The 23,914-nt window shown below is 51.9% G+C and overlaps 1 protein-coding gene across 1 annotated transcript in view; it reads left to right on the forward strand.

Annotated features, from left to right (window-relative positions):
* VWA2 (von Willebrand factor A domain containing 2) overlaps window positions 1–23,914 on the forward strand; it is a 34,670-nt gene that overhangs the window by 906 nt on the left and 9,850 nt on the right. The window contains exons 2-9 of the mRNA XM_079794166.1: window positions 6,331–6,392; window positions 7,080–7,154; window positions 10,011–10,144; window positions 15,738–15,847; window positions 19,697–19,891; window positions 21,550–21,683; window positions 22,329–22,461; window positions 23,716–23,771. Coding sequence (XP_079650292.1) covers window positions 6,341–6,392; window positions 7,080–7,154; window positions 10,011–10,144; window positions 15,738–15,847; window positions 19,697–19,891; window positions 21,550–21,683; window positions 22,329–22,461; window positions 23,716–23,771 — 889 coding nt within the window. The 5' untranslated portion in view covers window positions 6,331–6,340. The remainder of the gene's footprint in view (window positions 1–6,330; window positions 6,393–7,079; window positions 7,155–10,010; window positions 10,145–15,737; window positions 15,848–19,696; window positions 19,892–21,549; window positions 21,684–22,328; window positions 22,462–23,715; window positions 23,772–23,914) is intronic.

The raw sequence follows: 23,914 nt of genomic DNA on the forward strand, positions 1-23,914 counted from the left end.
CTGTTGGTAAGGCCGCTGGCCCTCAGCAGCCTGCAGCCACTCTTACTGGCCGAGGGGGCACAAAGCCCACCGAGCCCTCTTCCAGGTGGGCTGTGGCCAGTTCTCTTCCTTTGTAGACATCCAGCCAGATCCAAACCCTTGACTGTGTAAGAATTTCCCGGACTCGGTCCCCAGGCAAATCCCAGGGAGGGAGGGGAGGGTCTTCCTTTATCATACCTGTCTGTTTGAAGACCATCAATGACGTATTTTTCTTGAAATCTGGTTTTTGGTTTGCCACCCAGAGCTTGAAGTAGCTCCCCCGACTCTCCCCCCATAGACTCGGAAACTCGGGTCCCCTGGAATGAATTATAGTCAGATGCCCATGTGTTTACAGATGACGAAACAGACCCAGAGAGGATGAAGACTGCCCAAGGGCAAATGGGAAATCCTTGGAGGACCCAGACTCCTGGGTTTGTAATGAGCTTCATAAATGGCGCAGTCATTAAGTGGCAAGTGATGCCATTGGGGATAAACCTTTTGTTAAGATTGCCCCCACCAGGTTTGGTTAAGATGATCCCCACCAGATTATATAAATGAAATTTCTTATAATTATACCAGTGGAAGGGTCAGCAATACTGTGAGGTGTTTTAGAACAGTGGTCCTCAAACTTTTTTGTTGTTGTTAATCCTCCCAAGGATATTTTTCCATTGAATTTTAGAGAGAGTGGAAGGGAGAGGGAGAGAAGAGAGAGAAACATCAATGTGAGAGAGACACATCAATTGGTTGCCTCCCTCATGCGCCCCGACCAGGGCCAGGGATTGAGCCTGCAACCGAGGTACATGTCTTTGACCGGAATTGAACCCGGGACCCTTTGGTCCACAGGCCAGCGCTTTATCCACTGAGCAAAACTGGCTAGGGCAGTCGTCAAACTTTTGTACTTGACATATCAGTGAAAAAGTTGTTTTAATTGGGAGGACTGTAACAGGATAGATAATATTTTTTTCCAATTAGTTTACATTCAGTATTCTGTGTTAGTTTCAGGTGGCTAACATTTTATCTCACAAGGGTATAAAAAAAAATTCCTCCCGTCATCTACAAGGCTGTGGGGGTCTCTTGGGGACCCTCACAAGGAAGAGTATCCAGGCAACACCCCCATTTCAGCATCATCCCCAGCCAGCCCCGTGGGACAGCTGAATACACTTGAAGTTCTCCCTTTAGTTGACCCTGTTATCTTCTGAACAGCTCTAGATTGCTTGCTTTCCACCTGCAAAGTTACCTGCAGGGCTTCCCTGGTCTGATTCCTGTCTTGGAGCCCTCACTTCCTTTCCTGATCCCGAGTCCCTGATCTCCTTGAGGAAAATGCCCTGGCCCAGGGCGCTTTTGCAATGTGGTCTCGTGTGATCCTGCCAGCAGCCTTCCCAGGCAAACAGGAAACTCGGAGACCTGGGAGGCTCGCGCTCAGGGCTCCTGATGTCCCATTAGGGCTCTTTGGTTGTCATCTCTGCACTGCACGCTTCTTGTCAACAGCAAGCTGTCCGCAGTCAGGAGACCTGGACTTGACGTCAAGCTTGCGGTTCACTAGCTCTGGGACCTCGGGCCACAACTTCTCCCAAGACCGTTTTCATGTCCAATGGAAATGGTCATGCCTACTTCAGGGGGGCATGCGTGGTGTTTCACGAAGTTAATGTATGTAATGATCATCTTTTGCCCTCGTACGTTTAGAAAGTGTTTTACCAAATAGATGTTCACACACTATTTCATAGGATCTTCACACCACAGCGTGCCTTTGTGAAACAGATCCTCCCCATTTGACAGCTGCATGAACCCAGTCAGGAGACGTTGTTTGCAGAGTCTCCCAGCTGGTTACAAGCAGAGCTAGGCTGGAATTCGATCTCTGGGCTTCCCGTCCTGTGTGTGTGCCTCCCAGAGTCCCAAGGCAGTGAATTTGGGATTTTCAAAGATCATCAAAAACAATCATTAAAATCTCTTGGCTAAAAGTATCTCTTATCAGGTAGGGTGAGTGTGGGCGGCTCTGCGATTTATGCCCACCTGCCCAGCTCTCCCCCCAACCATCCAGGGAATCCAAACAGCACATTGTCCCTGAGTGCTGACTTCTGGGTGTCAGACTGTTGGGTTCTGAAAATTTGCGATTCTTTTAGGGGGAGCATTACTTTCCCCGAGCAGCTTTTAAAATGCTTTCCCTGCCTCATCAAACTAAAACTGTGCTGTCCACTTCACTAGACATGGAGCCAGGTGTTTGGCCAAATAAATGGGCAAGAAAGATCATTGTTACAGCAAAAGACACCAATGGCTTCCTGGCCGGAGACTCCTACCTCTGATTGTAGTCTTCCTGTTCGGGCTTTGACTGTTCTTACAAAGGGCTCAGGTTTCCATCCCGGCCCATTGAGAGGAGGCTGCTAAGGGCTAATCTAATACTCGGGTTTGGAATTGCATTTTGTAAGGAGGTGGAAGTGGCTTCTCGTTTCACCCTGCAGTCCTTTATTTCCGATCTTAGAGGAGAAGGCGGCATTGTCCTGCAAAACTGCCTGTAGCTGTCCCCAGTCCTCCCTGGTTTTTCAAAAGGATCCTTGTTTTGGCCTTGGTTTCTTTCCTGTGTCGTGGAAAACGTAATCGCAGAGTGCAGGGTTTTGTGTGCCCTGCAGCAAACCCACTCACTCGCTGTCCCCAAATGCCGCGGGTGCTGTGTGGAATCAGGATTTGCAGACAACAGTCAGACAAAAAGATTGGGGGTTGGGGGGCATCTAAGTCCATGTGTGAGTCCCAGACGCCAGGAATGATGCGCGGGATTGGCGTGAGTCATGGAACAGAAAGGAACAAAGGTGATGACGGAGGCTAATGTAATGGAGAAAGCTTGGCAGGGTTCACCTGGGAGCCAATGGTCTGTTTCTGCCCTGGGTGGCAGGCTACCCCTGACTACTTTGTAACAGAACGCGGACAGCTCTGGGCATCTCTCATGTGCTCCACTGTGGGAGTTGCTGGCAGGGTATGAGCTGGGTGGGAAACTGCCGATGGGCAGGACGCAGGCCCGGCCCTCGCCCGGCTCCCAGGTGGCAGGTGGGGACTTGTCCTGCGTCTGTGTGGAGTGAGAGGAGAGAAAAGGTGGCCTTGGGGGAAAGGGAGTGCCCCGCTGGCATGCGCCGGGCCGGAAGCCAGCAGGAAGCGTGTGGGCCCTCAGCCTCCCAGATCCCCTCCGGCCACCGTTCTCCCTGGAGGGTGTCTGGGGAGCTCCTGGCTCCCCCACTCTCGCAATCCCGAATCTCCTCTTTTCACCCAGATTAGGTGAAGAGGAGCCTCAGGGGAAGATCAGGCCGGTTGGAATAGTTGATCTTGTTTTTTTCAGAAGTGTTTTGAAATTCAATAAGCTGAATATACAGTTGAGTAAGGTCTGACCATCATAGGTTCAGGAGGGAGGGGAGATCAAAGGGGATTTAAAAAATATATATATGTTTTTGCCCTAGCTCAGTGGTCGGCGAAGTGCGGCTCGCGAGCCACATGCGGCTCTTTGGCCCCTTGAGTTTTTAGCAAAGGCCAGCTTAGGAGTACCCTAATTAAGTTAATAACAATGTACCTACCTATATAGTTTAAGTTTAAAAAATTTGGCTCTCAAAAGAAATTTCAATCATTGTACTGTTAATATTTGGCTCTGTTGACTAATGAGTTTGCCGACCACTGCCCTAGCTGGTTTGGCTCAGTGGATAGAACATCGGCCTGTGGACTGAAGGGTCCCCGGGTTTGATTCCATTTAAGGGCATATGCCTGGGTTTCGGACTCAATGATTCTCTCTCATCATTGATGTTTCTATTTCTCTCTCCCTCTCCCTTCCTCTCTGAAATCAATAAAAATATATTTTAAAAAATAAATATACATGTTTTTATTGATTTCAGAGAGGAAAGGAGAAGGAAAGAGAATTATTGATGGGCTACCTCCTGCATGCCCCACACTGGGGATCGAGCCCACAACCCGGGCATGTGCCCTGACCTGGAATTGAACCATGACCTCTTGGTTCATAGGTCGACGCTCAACCACAGAGCTACACTGGCCAGACCAAATGGGATTTTTAGCAGCGTCTGGTACAGCCTCCTGGTGTTGGAAGTGAGGAACCACGGTCCCTCGCGGGGTCACACCACATCCGATGAGAAGCGGGTGCTTCTGGATTCAGGGTGCAGGTTCTCTGCCCCCACGGGCCAGGTGCGGTGCCTGCCTGTCAGGTTGTCACTTAGAGGGGTGCCATCTCAGTGTGGAAGGCGTTCTGAGCAGTGGCTCAGGGTCCCTGCGCTGACCTGGGCTGCAGGTCAGGGGAAAGTGCATTGGCTTAGAAGCTGGAGACGCGAGCTGTGGGACTGTCCACGCCCCTCCCTCTCCTGAGCCTCAGTGACCTCTTCTGTTCCTCTCTGAGGGGCGTATGTCTCACTCACCCCCAGTCTCCTCTTTCACACTGTACTGTGACCCTCTCACTCCCCAGTTCCTGCTCCCTGCGGGTGAGAATGCAAGCCGGGGTAAGCACTGACCCCATAGCACACCCCGTCAGTCTGTTCGCCTTTCCTGTAACCTCAAGTAAGGTCTGGCCATCGCAGCTTTCTGGACGTGCGTTGGGTCATCTTCAACCCTTCTGCAGAAGGCTCTGCGTCTCCGGGGCGGCCGACTTCCCAGGCAGCCGTGGCTCGGCCTGTCAGCACATCTTCGGAATTCCCATTTGTTTTGCTCTCGCGCAGCTGGGAGGTGGGGGCGTTCGAGTTTGTCGGAGAATGCATTTCGGTGCAGGTTAAGTTGGAGGAGGGCTGGTCAGCTGCTGGGGATGATCGGGCATGTGTTTGGAGAAGGAGTGAGGAAGGAAAAGGGAGAGAGAGATAGAAACATCATGAGAGAATCATTGATGTGGGGATGTGGGGGTGGGGAGGTCAGGAGGCCCGAGGTACATCATCGTACCTCTGCCTTGTCACCCATGGTCTCACTTGCAGGAGAGGGGCGCTTGTTTAAGACGTTGAAGGGCCTTTCCGAGTGGGCTGCATCAGGTGAAGGCGTTCCCGCTGCACCCTTGGGTGCCATACGCAGTGACTGACCTTCTCTCGGCCCTCGTCTCTAGAACCTGGGGTTCCCTTGGACCCCTGAGTGCTCCCTTTCCACATCTCTGCCTGGGGTTTTCTTTGGTGGAGATTTCTCTTACGTCAATGTCAATGCTGTGAGTTCGATGGAAGGAAACTTGAGTGAGACCTACATGTGACAATGCCTCGCTTGCCCAAGTCTTTCCTTACGGGGTGAGGTTAATGGAGGGTGAGATCTTGAATGGACTGGATCCCACAGGGCAAAAATTCAGATTTCTAGACCCTGTTGTCAATCAAGATAGTTTTCGATATTTCTCTGGAGTCTAAGTGTGTTTCTGTACGACCCCTTTCGGCTCTTATACGGTATGCGCACTTGCTAGAACCTCAGATGGTCTGAATTATGCATCACATCTTCGTGCCTGACAAGGTAGTGATGCATTTCCTCGGCCTGGCAGCTGAAGTCAGAAGTGCACCTCACGCCCTCGCCGGTTTGGCTCAGTGGATAGAGCGTCAGTCTGTGGACAGAAGGGTCCAGGGTTTGATTCTGGTCAAGGGCACATGCCCGGGTTGTGGACTCGGTCCCCAGTAGGGGGCGTGCAGGAGGCAACTGATCAGTGATTCTCTCTCATGATGTTTCTATCTCTCTCTCCCTCTTCCTTCCTCTCTGAAATCAATAAAAACATATTTAAAAAAAAAAAAAAAAGAAGTGCATCTCAGGTGCACGATTCCTTATGGAATCAAAGTTACAGTCAGTTTCTTATTGAAAGCTCTCACCTTTCATGATAGTACTTCCCTCAAAAATCGATAAATAATCAAGCTCCATGGAACTGAAGCTCACCCATCCTGTAAGCATTATCAGGCTGTAACAAAACGTTAACAATGTGTTTCTCCCTCCGCCGCATTGCTGTTTGTAAATCATACGGACAGGGCAGGCTTGTTCAAATCTTCAGCCGGGACCCCGTCTCTTTATTCTGGACATAGGGCTCGCTCGTTGCCCAAGTCCGCGAACGAGCTGGGTGTGTGTGTGTGGGGGGGGGGGAGGGTTGCAGGGGGCGCGTCTTGGGAACATGTTGGACTCTGTCCTTTAAAATCAAAGTCATCGGAGTAAAGTGTCCCATGGCTTTGGGGAACTGGGTCTCCTCCAGGCGACGGGAGTTACTGTGTGAGGGGCCTCTAGGGTCCTACTGGTGCCCTGGGGGAGGCCGGCACTTGTCATCTTGTTTGGGTGTGTGACGGGGAGCTCACAGAGATCATGGCTGTTGCTTTTGTTCTCGCCCTGGCCCTGTAGTCACATCAACATGCCCTCCGGCCTGCTGCTGGAAGCCGTCTGCATTTGCCTGTTGGCGGGAGGTAAGTTTTGGTTGCGGGGAAGAGGGTGAAGGCGTTGAGGGCTTTGATTTGTGTCACATCCTGTGGATGATAACGTCCAAAGCTGTTGAATGCCTCTGTGTGTCTCCACTTCACGGCCACCTGCCTGGCCTAAGCCCCATCCCCTCAGGCCTGGACCACTGCAGCGGCCTCCTGACGGGCTCCGGGTCTCCTCCAGCCCATTCTCCGCGCAGCGACCTTTTAAAAATGCAAATCTTGGCACGTCTGGATCCCTCTCCACTTCTGCCCCCTGCCTGAAACCTTTCAGTGATGTCCCATGGCTCTTAGCGGCCTGGTCAGGCCCCCTCCCCACCCTTTGTGCTGCAGTCCATACCCCTTCCTGCCCAGCACCCTGCTCCCTCCTGCCGTAGGCCTTACCCCCACACTGCTACCCTGGTAAACTCCTGCTCATCCTTCAGCACCCAGCACAGTTCCTCCTGGACCCCAGATCGGGTCAGATCCTCTGTTAAAACCCCCAGTAGCCGTGGTTCCTCTGAGATGTAGCCCTTAACACAGAGGTGAGTTGGCTTCTGTGTGAATCTTCTGAAGTCAGCGTCCATCTTCTCCACCAGATATACGCTCCATGAGGAGGAGGCCCTGCATAGTCTTCATTCACGACTGTGGCGTGGCTCTGCCTTGAGTGACTGCTTCTGGTGTCTTCTCTCCTAGCGCCCCCTTCCCTCCCGCTTCAGGAAGTCCAAGTGAGCAGGGAGACCCTGGGGAAGATTTCAGCCGCCAGCAAAAGTAAGCCCATGTTTGTTTGTATGCTTTTTAATTTTTAAAGAATATATTTTATTGATTTTTTTTTTTTACAGAGAGGAAGGGAGAGGGATAGAGAGTTAGAAACATCGATGAGAGAGAAACATTGGTCAGCTGCCTCCTGCACACTCCCTACAGGGGATGTGCCCACAACCAAGGTACATACCCTTAACAGGAATCAAACCTGGGACTTTTCAGTCCGCAGGCCGACGCTCTATCCACTGAGCCAAACCGGTTAGGGCAAAGTAAGCCCATGTTTTATTCAGCCCTCTAAGCGCCCACTGCAGCCTCCTGGTGACGGACTCCGGGGAAACCACGTCACTGCAGACAGTGTCCTCCCCACTCCCGTCTTCCTTTCACGCTGTGGCCAATCGTTTTCCTAAAACGGGGGCCCGACCAAGTCCCTCTCCTGGGTAAAAACCCTTGGCAAATTCCTGTTGCCAAATTTCTTTAAAATTTTTTTAAAATTTATTTTTTAATTACCGTTTACTTTCAGTATTAGTTTGTATTGCTTTCAGGTGCACAGCATAATAGTTAGACAATCATATACTTTACAAAGTGTTCCCCCTGATATTTCCAGTGCCCACCTGGCCCCATACATAGTTAGCACAACATTGTTGACTATATTCCCTATGCTGTACTTTACATCCCCATGACTATTTTGTAACTACCAATCTGACTTTCTTTTTTTAAAATATATTTTATTGATTTCAGAGAGGAAAGGAGAGGGAGAAAAAGATAGAAAGATCAATGCTGAGAGAGAATCATTGATTGGCTGCCTTCTGCATGCCCCCTACTGGGGATCAAGCCCGCAACCTGGGCTTGTGCCCTTGGCTGGAATCGAACCTGGGACCCTTCAGTCTGCAGGCTGATGCTCTATCCACTGAGCCAAACTGACTAGGGCCGATCTGGACTTCTTAATCCCTTCACTTTTTCATCCAGTCCCCCCACCTCCCCTTCCCTCTGGACCAGTCCGTTCTCTGTGTCCATGTGTCTGTTTCTGTTCTGTTTGTCATTTATTCTGTTCTCTAGATTTCATATAAGTGAAATCATGCAGTATTTGTCTTTCTCCGACTGACTTATTTCATCTGTTGCCAAATTTCTTGGCCTACACTTCAAGGTCTTCTGTTGGTGACCACTGTCGACCCAACCAGCCTCATCCACCACCATATTCCTTCCTCTTCCACCATCCCTTCCATGTGCTCAAGCCACAGCAGCCCACACCCAGGGCCCTGCACATCCCTCCTCCCTGTCGGGTGAAATCCCTGCATTTGCTGCCTTCCGGTGGCGCCCTATCACGGTGCCTCTCTGACTACCGCGGTCTTGGATCTTCACGGTGAGGTGGGCCTTGAACTCTGGAGCCACACAACCTGGATGTGATTTCTGGCTCCACCACTTCCCCGGGCTTTGTCCTAGGGCCGTGGTCGACAAACTGTGGCTCGCGAGCCACATGCGGCTCTTTGGCCCCTTGAGTGTGGCTCTTCCACAAAAGACCATGGCCTGGGTGAGTCTATTTTGAAGAAGTGGCGTTAGAAGAAGTTTAAATTTAAAAAATTTGGCTCTCAAAAGAAATTTCAATCGTTGTGCTGTTGATATTTGGCTCTGTTGACTAATGAGTTTGCCGACCACTGTCCTAGGGGATGTTAAGTGCCCTGCTTTCCTCATCTCTCCAGTGGGAATAAGCATCGTAAAAACTTAGGGGTGGAGGCGAGAGGCTAGAGAGCTGCTAAAGGGTATTGGGTTTCTTTATGAGGGGACGGAAAATGTTCCAGAATTGACTGAGGTGACGATGGAATGCATCTGTGAATATACTGAAAACGTTGAATTATATGCTTGAAGTAGGTGAATTATATGATGTGTGAAGGATAGCTCAACAAAACTGTTTAAAAATTTAAAAAATAGTCGCCCAGCCAGCGTGGCTCAGTGGTTGAGCATCAACTTATGGACCAGAGGTCCCAGTTCAATTCCTGACCACGGCACATGCCCGGGTTGCAGGCTCCATCCCCAGTAGGAGGTGGCCAATCAATGATTCTCTCTCATCATTGATGTTTCTATCTCTCTCTCCCTCTCCCATCCTCTCTGAAATCAACAAAAATATATTTTAGCCCTAACCAGTTTGGCTCAGTAGATAGAGTGTTGGCCTGCAGACTGAAAGGTCTCAGGTTCGATTCTGGTCAAGGGCATGTACCTTGGTTGCAGGCACATTCCCGGTGGGAGGTGTGCAGGAGGCAGCTGATGGATGTTTCTCATCGATGTTTCTGGCTCTCTGCCTTCCTCTCTGTGAAAAATCAATAAAATATATGAAAAAATATATATATTTTAAAAGATAGTCGTCTAGGGGTGGATGTAAGGATGAAGTGAACAGTCCATATAAAGGGTTTAAAGCAGCGCCCGGCGTGTGGGAAAGATGTGGTCAGTGCTGCTGGTATTGAACTCCTGGGTAACGTGACCTCATATACCAGGGTGCCTGGCTGTGTCCCAGACCAGATTGTGGGCCCCGAGGGCTGGGACCAGGGCTCTTCAGGATCCTTCACTGGCCCAGCAGCCCCTGTGGCCATACGACTCAAGTCAGTGCTGTCGGATTAGACTCTCCTGTTATCCCAGACCTTCACGGGAGGGTCTCGTTCTGAGCATCATGCCCGTGTGGGCAGTACTTCCCCTGCAGAGGGGGCTGCCGCTGGCCCAGACCTTTTCCAGCATTTCTTCCTTCACTGACCTAAGAGGAATAGCAGCTGGCCTACCCCGGGTCCTTTCTGCCTCCTCTCTGCTTTGGGAGTGAGTCCCTCTTGGGACCGGACTGCAAGGAAGCGGATGGTCACCCATCTGTCCGCCTCTCCCCAGCTGCGTGGTGCTCCGCGGCGGTGGACGTCCTGTTCCTGATGGATGGCTCTCACAGCATCGGGAAAGGGAGCTTTGAGAGGGCCAAGCACTTCGCCGTCACGGTCTGCGACGCTCTGGACATCAACCCCGAGAGGGTGAGTGCACGCCTTGCTGCCTCTGTATTTAGGATGTCTGTGGTTGCAAGTGACAGAAACCCAATCTTAAGCAGAAGAGGGCACCGCAGGCTTGTGGAAGTGGGAAGACCAAGGGGGTGAATCGTGGTTCCAGGCCCAGTGGGATCCAAGGGCTCGGTCCCCCTTTTGCTTCGTTCAGTTTTGCTTGCAACAGCTGGCCTCCTTCCCACCCATAGCAAAGCTGCCCTGCTTTGTCCTTGAAGCTACTGACACCAGTAAAAAGAACGTGGGCTTCATTCCCTGCACCTGACAGAAGTCCCAGGGAGGGCTCTGATTGGGCAGGTGTAGGTCACATGACAATCCCTCAACCAATCACAGTAGTTCAAGGGACTCCTGTGGCCAGACCTGTGGCACCTGCTCATCCACGTTCATGGGGTGGTGGTGAACACGTGGATTTGGTTTCCCACTAGAAAGATGTTGTATTTGCACAGCAGTGGGAAAGGGAAAGCATGTAACTACCTCCTAAGACTAGAATCTCAGTACAGAGCACAGCTCCTCCTACCCTCTCTGTTCACTTGAAAGGAACTACTCCTGCCTGAGGGATCCAGCCAGTCTGTTCACTTCTTGTTCTTCCTGGCTCCGCACAGGAGGCTTTAAGTGCCCGCAGAGTGTGCTAACTGCGGCTCTGATGGCTAAAAGGGGCATTTTGGAATGACTCAATAGAAAAATGGGTGATGAACATTACAGACAATTCCCAGAAAATGAAACACAAATTGCCCTTGGACAGATGAAATAGCAGTGGAATAGCAGTCAGTGGAATAGCAAACCTCCGACGAGTATACCGGTTTTCACTTACTGTATTAGCCACAATCCAAAGTGTGGTGACGTGCTGCACCGGCAGGTTCCCAGGAAACGGCCGTTCTCACACACGGCTGGCGGGAGTGTGCCGCCTGACAGTATCCATCAAAGTTACAAAGGCTTGTTCCCTCTCACCCAGAACATCATTCTGAATATACTCCCACAGACGGTTTTCCAAGATGACATTCCTGGGTTAATCCTACAAAAATCCCTAGGATTTAGGAGCAAAAGTGGCCTTTTATATGGGGGCCAGATTTTCTCCAGAATGGCATGTCATGTTGGGAGAGTGAGCACATTCCCGGGACCTCGGGCAGCCTTGCATAGCTATTTGAAGACACCGTAGCAGAGCAGCCCGGAAGTTCCAACTGTACAGTCAGCCCATCACAGACCCTAAAAGGGCCAAGGCCAAGGCCTAGGCCTTCGCCTGCTCAGTCTCCACCCTCTTCCACACAGGGCTCTGCTTTTCAAAGGAAAGGATTCCCTATAGAATCCCACTAGTTATTCCTGGAGGGAGAGCCATAAAGACCCAACACTGTTGACCGTGGCATTGATGTATGTCCTGAAGGGGGTGGCCGAGAGATCTCAGCAGATGGCACGTTGGGAGAGAAGAACTGTATGGGTGACTAGAGGATGTTTACGGATGAGGAAACCGGCTCAGAGTGTCTAAGTGACCGCCTAGGGTCACACAGCAATCTTAGAAGAAAGCTCAGTGTGGAAGAACTGGGCTCTTGACTCTCGGCTCGGGACTTGTTTCACGGGTCATTTGTCCCTACCCATTGGGTAGGATGAGGTGATGAGGCTCAGCCTTCACACCCTGCTGTCATATCGGAAGTGACAACATGGCATTGTGTGTCTGAGTGTGTTTGTGTGTGCCTGAGTGTGTGTGTGTGTGTGTGTGTGTGGGGGGGGGGGGGGTTGTGTGTGTATGTGGAAGTAGGGGGTGCTGATGGAATTCAAGATTCTCAATGAGAAACAGAAAACGTCATGGCTGGTGCTGTTGAGAGTACCTGTCCCAACCCACAGGGCCCCAGAGTTCAGGAAACTTCCATCTCAGCGGTGCCAGGCCACATCTAGAACGTGGCGTTCGTAGGTTAGACATTGGCAAACCAGACAGTGCCCACAAGAAGGAGTGGAACAGAGAGAGGCCTGGAAATTTCCAAACAGGAGGGAACCTGGTTCTCATTTTTAAGTGAAAGAGGGTCCGGAGTGGCTCCATTGTCTTAGGAGGGCAGCAGCTGGTGTGCAGGGAGATACGTGTGGGCTTGGCCCCAGAGAAACTTCCTCACAGCCAGACTGGGTGCGCAGAGGAGTCGGGGGTCTGTCTCGGGGCGTGCGTGGGCACTGTGACCTCCCCGAGCTCCGGCCCGCTTGCTGGGATGCCAGTGAAGGGTGTTTTTTTTGTGTCTGGGTGGTTTCAGATGGTCCCATCTGCTTTGTGGCTCCGGGTTTTGTGTTCTTGCTGCTTATTTTTTGTCTTCTGTTATCTCCATGTACAAGAGATCTGATGTGTCGTCTTCTTATCTCCATTGTACAAGAGATTTTACTTTCAGTAACTTCAGTTTTCAGGAAGACATTTTCAAGTCGCTATAATTAAGGCTTTTATGGATGCTTGTTGGTGGGGTGGGTTTAAGGTGTTAGAAGTCTTCCACTCAATACTTAAAAGCTGAAGAAGTTAAAAAAAAAAAGCGCAAGCTGTGAAGTTCACTTCCTGGCTGTAATATAATGATTACAGCAGGGAGGTGAGAAGTCTGGGCGGGCTGGCTTCTGAGCATACAGTAAACTGAAGATAAAAGGAAACTCTTTTTTGCTCCCAAACTACCAATTAAATGAAATGCCTTAGCTACTGACTCACGCTGTTTGTATCTTGTTTTGAAGTTGCATCCTTCCTGTTTAAATGCACCCAAGTAAATGCACCCAGCTGTTGGTCTCCAGGGAGGTTTTCTTTGAAACCAAGTAATTCATTCTCATGCTCTAATAAAAAAGACGTCTAGTGAAAAGTGTCCCTCCTTTTCCCATTTGCTCCGTCCCCCTACCTGCTTTCTTGAGCATCCCTGCAGAATCACGCCATGCAAATATAAGCAATGTGTGTATATGTTCTTTTTCCCTCTCCCCCTTTTTATACAAAGAGTAGCAGTTGATACACACTGTTCTGTTCCTTATTCTCTTCACATGTCTTAGAAATTTTTCCATATCTAGGCAATATAGGTATTAATGTAGGTATATATTATCTTTTATAGCTGATTAATGTTCCAGTGTAAGGATTTACCAATGTTTAATTAACCAACCTCCTATTGATGGCAATTACAGATATACTGTGAGCTTGTAAATATGTCATTTACACGTGTATATCTGTAGGATCAATTTCCAATAGCGTTACGCACTTGTACTTTTCAATAAATATTGATAGATTGTTTCTACGGATGCTGTAAGGTTTATGTTCTTACCATAGAGTTTGAGAATGCTGGTTACCCGCTGCAAACATTGTATCTGGCGTTTTGCTACATCTGAGCGTGGTGCCCTCAAATACATGTTTGTATACTAAAGAGCCGTTTGTATTTCCTGTTCTGTGATCTCTGTTCCTATCCTTTGCCCATTTTTTTTCTGTTGGATTGTTAGTCTTTTACATATCAATTCCTAGACACTCTGTATATATTGGGGAAACTAACCCTTTGTCTCGTGACATGAGTTGCAAATAATGTTTCCATTTTGTCTTCATGTTTTTGGTGGAATCGTGGCATGTGTTGCCCTGCGGAAGTTTTCTTCCTGTAGTGGGATTTATCAGTCTTTCCTTGATGACGTCCGATTTTTAGTCGTAGTAAGGTCTTTTCTGCTTTGAGGTTTTAAAGGAACTCTCCCAGGTTTTTTTCTAGAACTTTTACGGTTACATTTTTCACATTTAAATATTGAATCCACTTGCAGTTTATCCTTTACTAGAAGACCGATGCACGAAGATTCGTGCTAGAATGGGCTTTCCTTTCCCTGGCTGCCGGCACCGCCTTTCCACTCCGGCCCAGCCCCTTTCACTCAGGCCCCAGAGCCGCCTCTTTCTGCTCAGGCTCCACCTTCCCACGCTGCCCAGAGGCCCTGAGAGACAGGGGGTGGGGCAGAACACCTGGGTCCCACCCCGTCACTCGGTGCCTGTGTATGCAAATTAACCACCATCTTTGTTGGGTTAATTTGCATATCACTCCTGATTGGCTGGTGGCGTAGCAGAGGTACGGTCAATTTACATGTTTGTCTATTATTAGATAAGATTCTTTGGCAGGTTTATCCAGTTGTCCCCAAATCACTTAGTAACTAGACCATGTTTCCCCCCCACTGGTTAGAGATGCCCCCTTCCTTTATCACCAGCCAAATTCCAGGGAGATTTCAAAAGTGTCGCGTCTCAGAAACTTTTTTGTGAGCTTCTCTCCTGCTCTGCTTTCCAGTGTCCATTTCCCCCACATGCCCACCCAAGACTTCTTCCTCCCTAAGATGCCAGGGGCTCCTACTCAGAACTTCCTGTGGGCAGTGCTCTCTGGGGGCAGGTGAGCCCGCCTGGTGTGGCGAGGGCTTTGATCATCTCCCAGGCACCAGGCTTGTTAAGGCATCAGCCGTGAAGGCATTCACGTTTGCGAGCAAAAGGCAGCATCATTGCTTAAATATGAATCACTTGGCTCATTTGCAAAAAGCATGGCCAGAATTAGGGTTCCTTATAACACTGGTAACGGAGAACAGTTTCTCCAGGGGTTTTGGAGAGCCAGGAATTAGGTTCAGGGATTGGACCCTGGAGAGGAAACCTACATGTTTATAGCCCTCTCTGCTGGAGACACGCTGGTGTCTTAAGGGTCCAGAGAATGGCTTGACTCGGCTCTCCTTCCCCAGTCCTGCAAGGCATGGGGCTTCCTCATGTGACCTCCTCACTTCGGATGCAAAATCTGGAATCACCAGCGGCTCTCCTCCCTCCATGCACGGGAACTTCAGCTCCAGGATTGCTTGCCTCAGGTTGGGGTGCTGATTGTCCCCCAATCTGACCCTGGTCTGGAGAGCTGGCCTCTCCCTCGCAGGGCAGGGGCAGGCTTGGAAGGGCTGACCCCCCTCTGCAACCAAGGATGGGTGTGTGGTGGCTGTGGGCAGTGATGAGCCAGCAGGGATGGTGGCTGTGGGCAGTGATGAGCCAGCAGGGATGGTGGCTGTGGTCAGCGCTGCAACACCCTGGTCGGGTCAGCGAGCATTTTGCTGAAGGCTGTGCTGGCGGCTGAGAAGGCGAGCCATAGAGCTGAGCCTCGTGAAGATCATAAGCACTGAGTTCAAAGGCCTGGCTTCCTCCTCACTCTCCCTGGGCCAGGTCTGTGTCCTCTCTACACTTCAGTCTCTCCATCAGCGATGTGGGTAGGAATCGTGCTTCTGTGGATTAAATGAAGTAGCATGAGGTTGCTCCTGGCAGGCATTCGGTACATGTGAGCAAAGACCCTGCCCTAATAAAGACGTTCGCAGCTCAGCCGAGCGAAGTGCCAGCATGGGGGTCGAGGGAATGGAGGTGGAGTGGTGGTTGTCAGTGCAGACGCGGGCAGATTGGACTGTTTCCTTCTAGATTCTTCTCCTGGTCTTGGGAACCTTTTCTTAGGGAGACCAGAGGAAGCTCTGGCTCTGGGGTTTGTTGAACTGGCAGGAGACAGGGTCGGGTCGTTAGCCTTTCTCATCCTATCTTTCCTCTGAGGAATGTGTGCGACTTGACCCCGCTCTCAACCCCTGGGCCCTCTGTCTCCTCCTGCAGGTCAGGGTGGGAGCGGTCCAGTTCAGTTCCGCTCCTTGGCTGGAATTCCCCTTGGACTCCTTGTCAACCCAACAGGAAGTGAAGACAAAACTCAAGAGGATGGTTTTCAAGTACGTACGCTCAGGCTCTGCCCTGGTGAGGACGCGGCTGGCTGCTCTGAAAATCGCTCTCGAAGGGTCTGGCCCTGCCCTTGGCCTCCCAGAGAGGGCTGGGGTGTCCAGAACCCCAGCTGTGCTTGCTGGGTAATGAGAATGCCCCTCTCAGGGCTGCCCCTATTATCAGGTGGTGCCCCAGGTGGGAACTTAGATGCAAGTTCAAAGAAAGTACTTGCTGCTATTATGTGCAGTTGTCAGTCACCTGGGAGAAAGGGCCAGTGAAGGTCAAGACCGGCATGAAGAGCAAGTGTTAGAACACTGGCTCTTTCTCCCAGTCTGTCCTTGGGGACCGCTACAGCTCGGAGAGCTGCACGCTTCTCGAAGCCTCGTTCTGTGGTCTAAAGAGTAAGCGCTGCTCGAACATGATGAGCAGTTGTTCGTGTGCTCATACACACGCACACCCTGTAAACGGATGGATGGAGTGGGGCCATAACGTTACTGACAAGTCAGCTGATGTGTGTGTGTGTGATGTGTACATATGCACACACGTCCTAGTACCGTGGTCGGCAAACTGCGGCTCGCGAGCCACATGCGGCTCTTTGGCCCCTTGCGTGTGGCTCTTCCACAAAAGACCACGGCCTGGGCGAGTCTATTTTGAAGAAGTGGCGTTAGAAGAAGTTTAAGTTTAAAAAATGTGGCTCTCAAAGGAAATTTCAATCGTTGTGCTGTTGGTATTTGGCTCTGTTGACTAATGGGTTTGCCGACCACTGCCCTAGTATATACATATATTTCTTGTGTAAATATTTTATGTGTATGTTGCATATGCACGTGAACATATACATGTCTGCATTTGAATGTGTTATACACACACATACTAGGTACACACATACACACATACACACACATGCACACAATACCCTTTATAAGTGCTCACAGAGGACTGTCTTTAACTTGCCCCTGGTCACCCTGGTCTCTGCTGCCCCTTGCACTAGTGCCCACTGACGTCCGTGCTCCCATTTCTGGGTGTCGCCTCCAGGTGCAGAGGCCCTGAGCACCGAGGCCCCTTTCCCCGCACAGGCTCCTGTAGGGGCGCCAGTGCTCTCCCCAAGCCCTGATCCCCGCACTGGGCACAGCAGCAACTGCCCGGGGACCCCCCGGGACTCCATCGCAGGCCGTTGGGCCCAGTCCTTTCCTCTGTCCATGGGCGCCCTGAGCAAGTGAGAGGCAAGTCCAGTACCAGAAAGTACAAAGGGAAAAGCCCCTTGGTATCTATTTGTAAAAACGACCCTGGCCTTTCCTTGTTCCCTTGGAGCCCTCTACCCTTGAGGCCCCCAAGAATGGTTTCCTGTAAAATAAGTCATAGCCTCACCCCCGTAACTTGGGCCCAGACACCGGAGCAGTGCTTTCCATAGTGAGCTCATAGAACCACCTGGGTCAGTACTGCTGAGGAAGTCTGTTAAAATGCAGGTGCCTGCCCCCCCTCCCAGACCTACGGAACCTCTCTCTGGGAAGGGATGTTTAGCACTGCACTTTAAAGAGTTTTCTCCCTACTACCTCTACCCTAGGACTGTTATACACACTGACTTTTTAAAAACAGCTTTATGGAGATATACTTTAAATATTACAAAGTTCACACATTTAATGTGGACAAGTCAGTGGTTCTGAGTGTATTTTCAGAGTTCTGTAACTACTAGAGGCCCAGAGCTGTAGGGACAGGGCATGGGAAGTGACTGCTAACGGCTATAGAGCTGTTTGGGGTAATAAAAATGTTTTTATTTAAATAATGGTAATTAATGGTGGAATAAGTCTGTGAATATACTAAAAACTACTGAATTTTATGGTTTATTAATTACATTATTGATATAATATTTAATTATCATAAAAACCTTATATTCATTATATGTACACTAACATTTGCAGGAAAAAAAAAATAGCTTGTTGGCTTAAGTTTAGGACTGAAAGTGACTAACTCAAAGGATTTGGCCCCGTTCTCTTCTAAAAAATGAAGCAAATTGCAGCAAGTTGGTTCCAAAAGTCACTTTTAGAGATCATCTCGTATCTGTTCCAACTCTTTACTTTAGAAGGGAGAATGCTGAGGTTGAGAAGGAGCAGGCGACTTGGCCAGAACCAGAGTCCAATAGGCCCCACCCAGCTGCCCTTCCCCACCTCTCCCTCCTCCCACCCCAACCCCCCCCCCCCCCAATAGTAGGGATCCTCCTCTCAGCTGTGGTGAAAGTCATTGCTAAGGGGAGGGGAGAGTATTCTTCATGACGTAAGAAATACAGAGCTGCGTTAGGAACGCGCCACGTGAGGACACGGGAGGTGGAGAAGGAAGCCTCTGTGTGTGTCTGCACACGGTCGGCTTCTGTTTTGGAGGATGACGGTTAGCAGTGTGCCTCCTAGGATGACCGTCAGAAACAGCAAACAGGGCAAGGGCGGTAAGGAACTTTGTGGCCACAGTTGCCGGGTCACTGAGGACACTAAGCGTGAAGACACTAGGATTCATCAGGACAGAGGGATGTTGGCTGAAGGGGAAGGATGACCTCCCGGGCTCTTCCCCTTGTCCTTTCTTTTCTTTTTTAAAAATATTTTTTATTGATGTCAGAGAGGAAGGGAGAGGGGGAGAGAGAAACATCAATGATGAGAGAGAATCATTGATTGGCTGCTTCCTGCACGTCCCCTACTGGGGATGGAGCCCCGCAACCAAGGTATGTGCCCTTGACCGGAAGCGAACCCGGGACCCTTCAGTCTGCAGGCTGATGCTCTATCCACTGAGCCAGACCAGCTCGGGCTCTTCCCCCTTTTTCTACAGTGAAGTTTTCAAGGCTGGCCTGACCGGAAGAGCTTTACCTAAAACCCAGAACACGTGCCTTTCTAGACCAAGGCGATTCCCTGAAGGTGTGTGTTGAGGTGGCTGAGAAACCACCCTGACACGTGGCAGCAAGAAGCTTAAAAAATATCACAGCCAAGCCTTTCAATATTGTACCCGGTGATAACATAAAATCAGATAAACCATAGCCAGCAATTGGCTCTCAATGTCCAGAACTCTGGCCGGCTGGCTGGGCAAGCTCACGCAGTCATTTCATTAATCTCCTGGTAACACCACTTGCAGTTTCCTGTGATTGGCCTAAAAATCCATTGTAGCGAGTCATTCTTTTCTGCCCGGTTGACACAGAGAGCCAGCAGGCCTCCCTCTGAGGGCTGGGACGAGCCTCCTTTTGTGAGGGTTAGTAGAGATTCTGCACTGGGATTCCAAGCTCGTGGACAGTGCCTGTATCTGGCCTGTTAAGGTTACAGACGCTTAGCATCCCAATGAGCGGGGAGCATTGTAACCTGCCCTGATCTGGAAGCAAACTGCAGCCTTTCACCACCTGACCTTGGCCTTGGAAGTGGGCCAGGAAGGTCCGGTCATGGCAAGGACCCCCATCGGGCCCTTGCAGCAAAGCCCTGTCCTTCACTCTCGAGGATTCTTAATGAGCTCTGTTATCTGCTCGCCCACCCCAGGCAGATGTTGAGCCAGAACTACAAGGGGATGACACAGGGGTGGGGCGATGGGAGGAGGGTGGTAGACAGACGATGGGCGTTGTCAGCCCACAGCCGTCCGCGGGGCAGACCCAGAGAGGGACATCATTACCTAAACCACAGAGCCGTGCGGGGTGCATCTTAAGGTCCCAGGAAAAGTTCGTGTCTGTTCATCGTTGTTGTGGTTTAGAGGGCGAGCATCTCTCGTGGTAGGAATTGCCGCTTTGAGCTTCTGCCGGGGGAATGTGGCTGTCACCCGTAATGGAGGAGCCACTGTCTGCCAACGTCACCTCTCTGGATCACTCATTCACATGTTGTTTTTTTCCTCCCGGGTGAGCTCAGAGGAGGGCGCACCGAGACAGGCCTCGCTCTGAAACACCTTCTGCAAAGAGGGTTCCCCGGGGGCAGAAACGCCTCTGTGCCCCAGGTCCTCATCATCATCACGGACGGCAGGTCCCAAGGTCACGTGGCACTGCCGGCCAAGCAGCTGCAGGAAAGAGGGGTCACTGTGTTTGCCGTGGGGGTGCGCTTTCCCAGGTAAGAGCCTCGAGCACCCGGCTCAGCCCTGTGGGTCGGCCGGGGGGGACCGTGGTGCGCCTGGGAGCGCTCACAGCCGCGGGAGAGAGGGCGGGGGAAACACCGTGCTGGTTCTGGCAGGATCTGTCCTTTCTTCCCGTGTCTTGTTGTTGCCGGAGCACAGGGAGCTCTGAGTCTGCAAGTCCCAGCTCTGCATTGTCTTTCCTTTCGTCTAAACACTTGGTTTTAAGTGCCTGAAACTCGACTCGAATTGATTCGGGCAGAAATGGAAAGTCATGGAGTCATCTGACTGCACTGTCTGGGTCAGGGGTCTCTCGGTGTGAGCAGGAGGGGCCAGGGACTTGAATGTCATTGAGGTCCTGCCCTCCCACCCCACCCTCAAGCGTCTCCGCTGCCCTCAGCCTGGCGCTCTCAGGAGCTGGAGCTGTGGCTGCAGGCAGTGGCCGGCTCACATCTTTGAGTATTGATGGAGTCCTCTGGCTGATGGTTCTCATCTCTGGCTGAGCGTCTGTTTTGCCAGGGAGCTTTTAAGAAAGTCTGTGGCTGGATGGGGTCGGGCACAGATGCCCCCCTGAGCGTGAATGTGAGCCCAGAGCTGAGAAGCCCCCTCTGTGTGCCAGGCACTGCCCTGGGTCCTGGGAGAAATGTCCAGTTTCTATGGCTTCAGGAGAGAAGAGGGAATTTTACGTAAGTGAATTTTAGACATCAATGTATTGTTGCCAGATTGCCAAACCTTGGCTTACTTTGGTGGGCAGGGTTCTAAATGCACTGCTAGCTGCCCTGTCTTCTTAGCCTTTTCATCACGCCCCCACGTCCTTGTGCTGCTCATCGTTTTTTTGTGTGTTTTTTTGTCCTGGGCCCTGAGGGGTGCCCTCTGGCAGTCTGTGTGCTGGTTCCCTCCTAGATGGACTCCCAGTGCTGGTCTTGGAGTCCTTACGTTCACTATTTATAGTTCTTATGTATTTTTTTCCTTTCTTTTTAGTATGTTTTTATTAGTTTTTATCAGGTTTGGCTCAGTGGATAGAGCGTAGGCCTGCAGACTGAAGGGTCCCCAGTTCGAGAGAAAGAGAAACATCAGTGATGAGAGAGAATCATTGATCGGCTGCCTCCTGCACACCCGACAGTGGGGATCAAGCTCACCACCCGGGCATGTGCCCTGACCAGGAACCAAACCTTTGACCTCTTGGTTCCTGGGGTCGATGGCCAACCACTGGGCCACACCAGTCAGGGCACGTCTGTGTGTTTTTCTATTGCCAGCTGTCCTGGTTTGCTCTCTTCTTGCCTAGAACCAGTCTCCTTCCTTTCTTGCTGTTCGGTTTTTCTCATCAGCTCTGGTCACAGAACCAGACAGTGAAATCTGTCAGGGCCGTGTCTCCCCCAGGAGGCCACGGTTTGCGTGTGAGGCTCTCCCCCGGCCCCGGGGAGGTCGGTGGACGGTAGCACGCACACGTTATGACCCATGGCCCAGTGTCCTCGAGGTCATTCTGAGGTTCACTTCTGGACGTTTCCTGCATCCTGGAGGGATGAGGTTGCAGGGAAGTGGCTTCCGTGACCATCGGGGTTGGGAGTTGCCCATGGGCTAGAAGCCGGGAGGGCAGGGGGCGGGTGGGTTGGGAGTGACAAGGCATGTTGTAACCTCTGCTGGGGGCTGGGCCCAGGTGGGAGGAGCTGCACACGCTGGCCAGCGAGCCCAGGGAGCAGCACGTGCTGATGGCCGAGCAGGTGGAGGACGCCACCAACGGCCTGTTCAGCGCCCTCAGCAGCTCCGACGTCTGCACCTTCGCCTCTCCAGGTATGGCCTTCCAGGCTGGCCCACGTGCACGTGGGGTGTCTGTGGGATGCAAGTGGGATGTGGGATGGGGAGGGTTCCCCTAGCATGAGGTAAGCACTCAGGGGCCTCCCCGAGGAGGGAGGGGGAGAGGAACAGGGTCCCACAGCCTCGGCCCCAGGGCTCTCTGCTGTGTCCTGTCTCCATGTGGGATTCTCAGCTGGAACCTGGAGCTTGTCTCCATGGAGTCAAGGGGCCCAGGGCTTGGGAGCACGTGGGGCCCCTGTACCTGTCCCCTGCTCGGGGGGAGGAGCCAAGTCGGCGCCCCCCCCCCCCCCCCCCCCCCGCTGTGGTCAGCCAATGGACTCTGCAGCCCGGAGCCAGCTGCCTGCATGCATAGTCGCCTCCGTCAGGGTCCCCCAGGAGCTAGAGTGAAGCGTGTTACAGAAAACACGCATGTGTGCCTGGGATGTGGAAGCTGGGCAGGGCAGGGCCTGTGCAGAGGAGGTGCCCGGAGACTGGCGCCCAGCAAGGGGCAGCGCGGAGCCCCTCCCCAGTGTGCTCTGCCCCGGGAGGCGGAAGGTGGCGGGGGGCGCTGTGCGTGGTGGACCCCAGTGGGGGAGCAGGCGTAACCCTGTCTTCTCCGTCGGGTGTGTGCTGTGGACACAGACTGCAGGGTCCAGCCTCACCCCTGTGAGCGCAAGACGCTGGAGACGGTCAGGGAGCTTGTCGGCAGCGGCCTGTGCTGGAGAGGATCGCGGGGGACCGAGGGTGTGCTGGCGGCACCCTGCCCCTTCTTCAGGTCTGTCCTGTGGTCTGGGGTCTGAGCTCAAGGGCAGGCCTGGGTGTGATGGAGGTCCCCAAGGCCAAGCGCGCAGGAGCTGCGGGGTTTGGAGGAGTGCAGGGCTGGGGGGAGCCGGGACAGAGCATCGGGGTGTACAGAGGGTCATTGACACACACCACCTGGGTGCCCAGGGTGAGCCAGGGTGGCAGGGTCACGGCCATTCTGGAGGCTGGTAAGGGGGCCATAAGCTGGTCCTTCAGGGCCATGCTCTGCACCTGCGATGGTGATCTGGTGACTTGGTTCCTCTGAGCACCCGTCTCCATGTTTATGGGGGCCGGAGTGAGGCAAAAGGCCTAGGTCCTGGGTGATTCGTGTGGTGGCCCGGGGGGATGCTGGGATCCTCAGGGCCAGAGCTCAGGCATTCTAGAGCAGCGGTCGCCAACCTTTCGGGCCTCACGGACCATCAGTGGTGCCTAGACCACCGGTTGGCGACTGCTGCTCTAGAGCACCTGCTGCGCAGCCAGCATCCTGTCCCTCACGATCCCTGGCCTGTCCTTCGGCACGGTCCACACCACCCAGTACAGCCCTGGGCCGCTCAGTCTCCTTCCCTCTCCAGTGAGGCTCCAAGGGTCACAGTTGAAATCTATAGCTAGAGTTACTATCTAGAAGGAGGAACTGAAGACCAGAGAAGGAAAGTAACTTGCCTGGGGTCACACAGCCAGCCGGCCCCAGAAAGGAACTTGTAATAGAAAGCTGTTCTCACTGCTGAGTTTGGAACACAGATATCTCTAACTTCTGACGTGATAGCCAATGTACATTATCTTTTTTTTTTTTTAATTGTCTCTGAGTTGCTTGAACCATCCCCTTCTCTGTGTGCAGATAGAAGCTGGGGTAGACAGAAAACAAGGAAGTCTCTCTTGACTGGCGTCTGCATTGGAATTTTATACCAGCTTCGTGGGCTTTTTTAAAAAATATATTTTTATTGATTTCAGAGAGGAAGGGAGAGGGAGAGAGAGAGATAGAAACATCAATGATGAGAGAGAATTATTGATCGGCTGCCTCCTGCACATCCCCTACTGGGGATGGAGCCTGCAACCCGGGCATGCGCCCTTGATGGGACTCGAACCTGGGACCCTTCAGTCCGCAGGCTGATGCTCTATCCACTGAGCCAAACCAGCTAGGGCAGCTTTGTGTTTTAAGTAACCTTCTCCGGTGTCTGCCCTCCTGTTAAATAACCCTGTGATCTCTACTGTCCATGTCCTTGGATTGCAGCTGGAAGAGAGTGTTCGTAACCCACCCCGCCACCTGCTACAGGACCACCTGCCCAGGTACCGTCCGCCTCTTGGATTCTCCGGCTCGGCCTGGGCCCCGGGACGAGGCGGGTGTCTTACCTGTTGTGGGCTGTTGGCTTCGTGTCAGGCTCTGTCCTAAGACTTCCCATGGATGAGTTCATCCAAGCCCCACCGGGCCA

The sequence above is a fragment of the Cnephaeus nilssonii genome (genome assembly GCF_951640355.1).
Source record: "Cnephaeus nilssonii genome assembly, chromosome: 16".
Classification (NCBI taxonomy): domain Eukaryota; kingdom Metazoa; phylum Chordata; class Mammalia; order Chiroptera; family Vespertilionidae; genus Cnephaeus; species Cnephaeus nilssonii.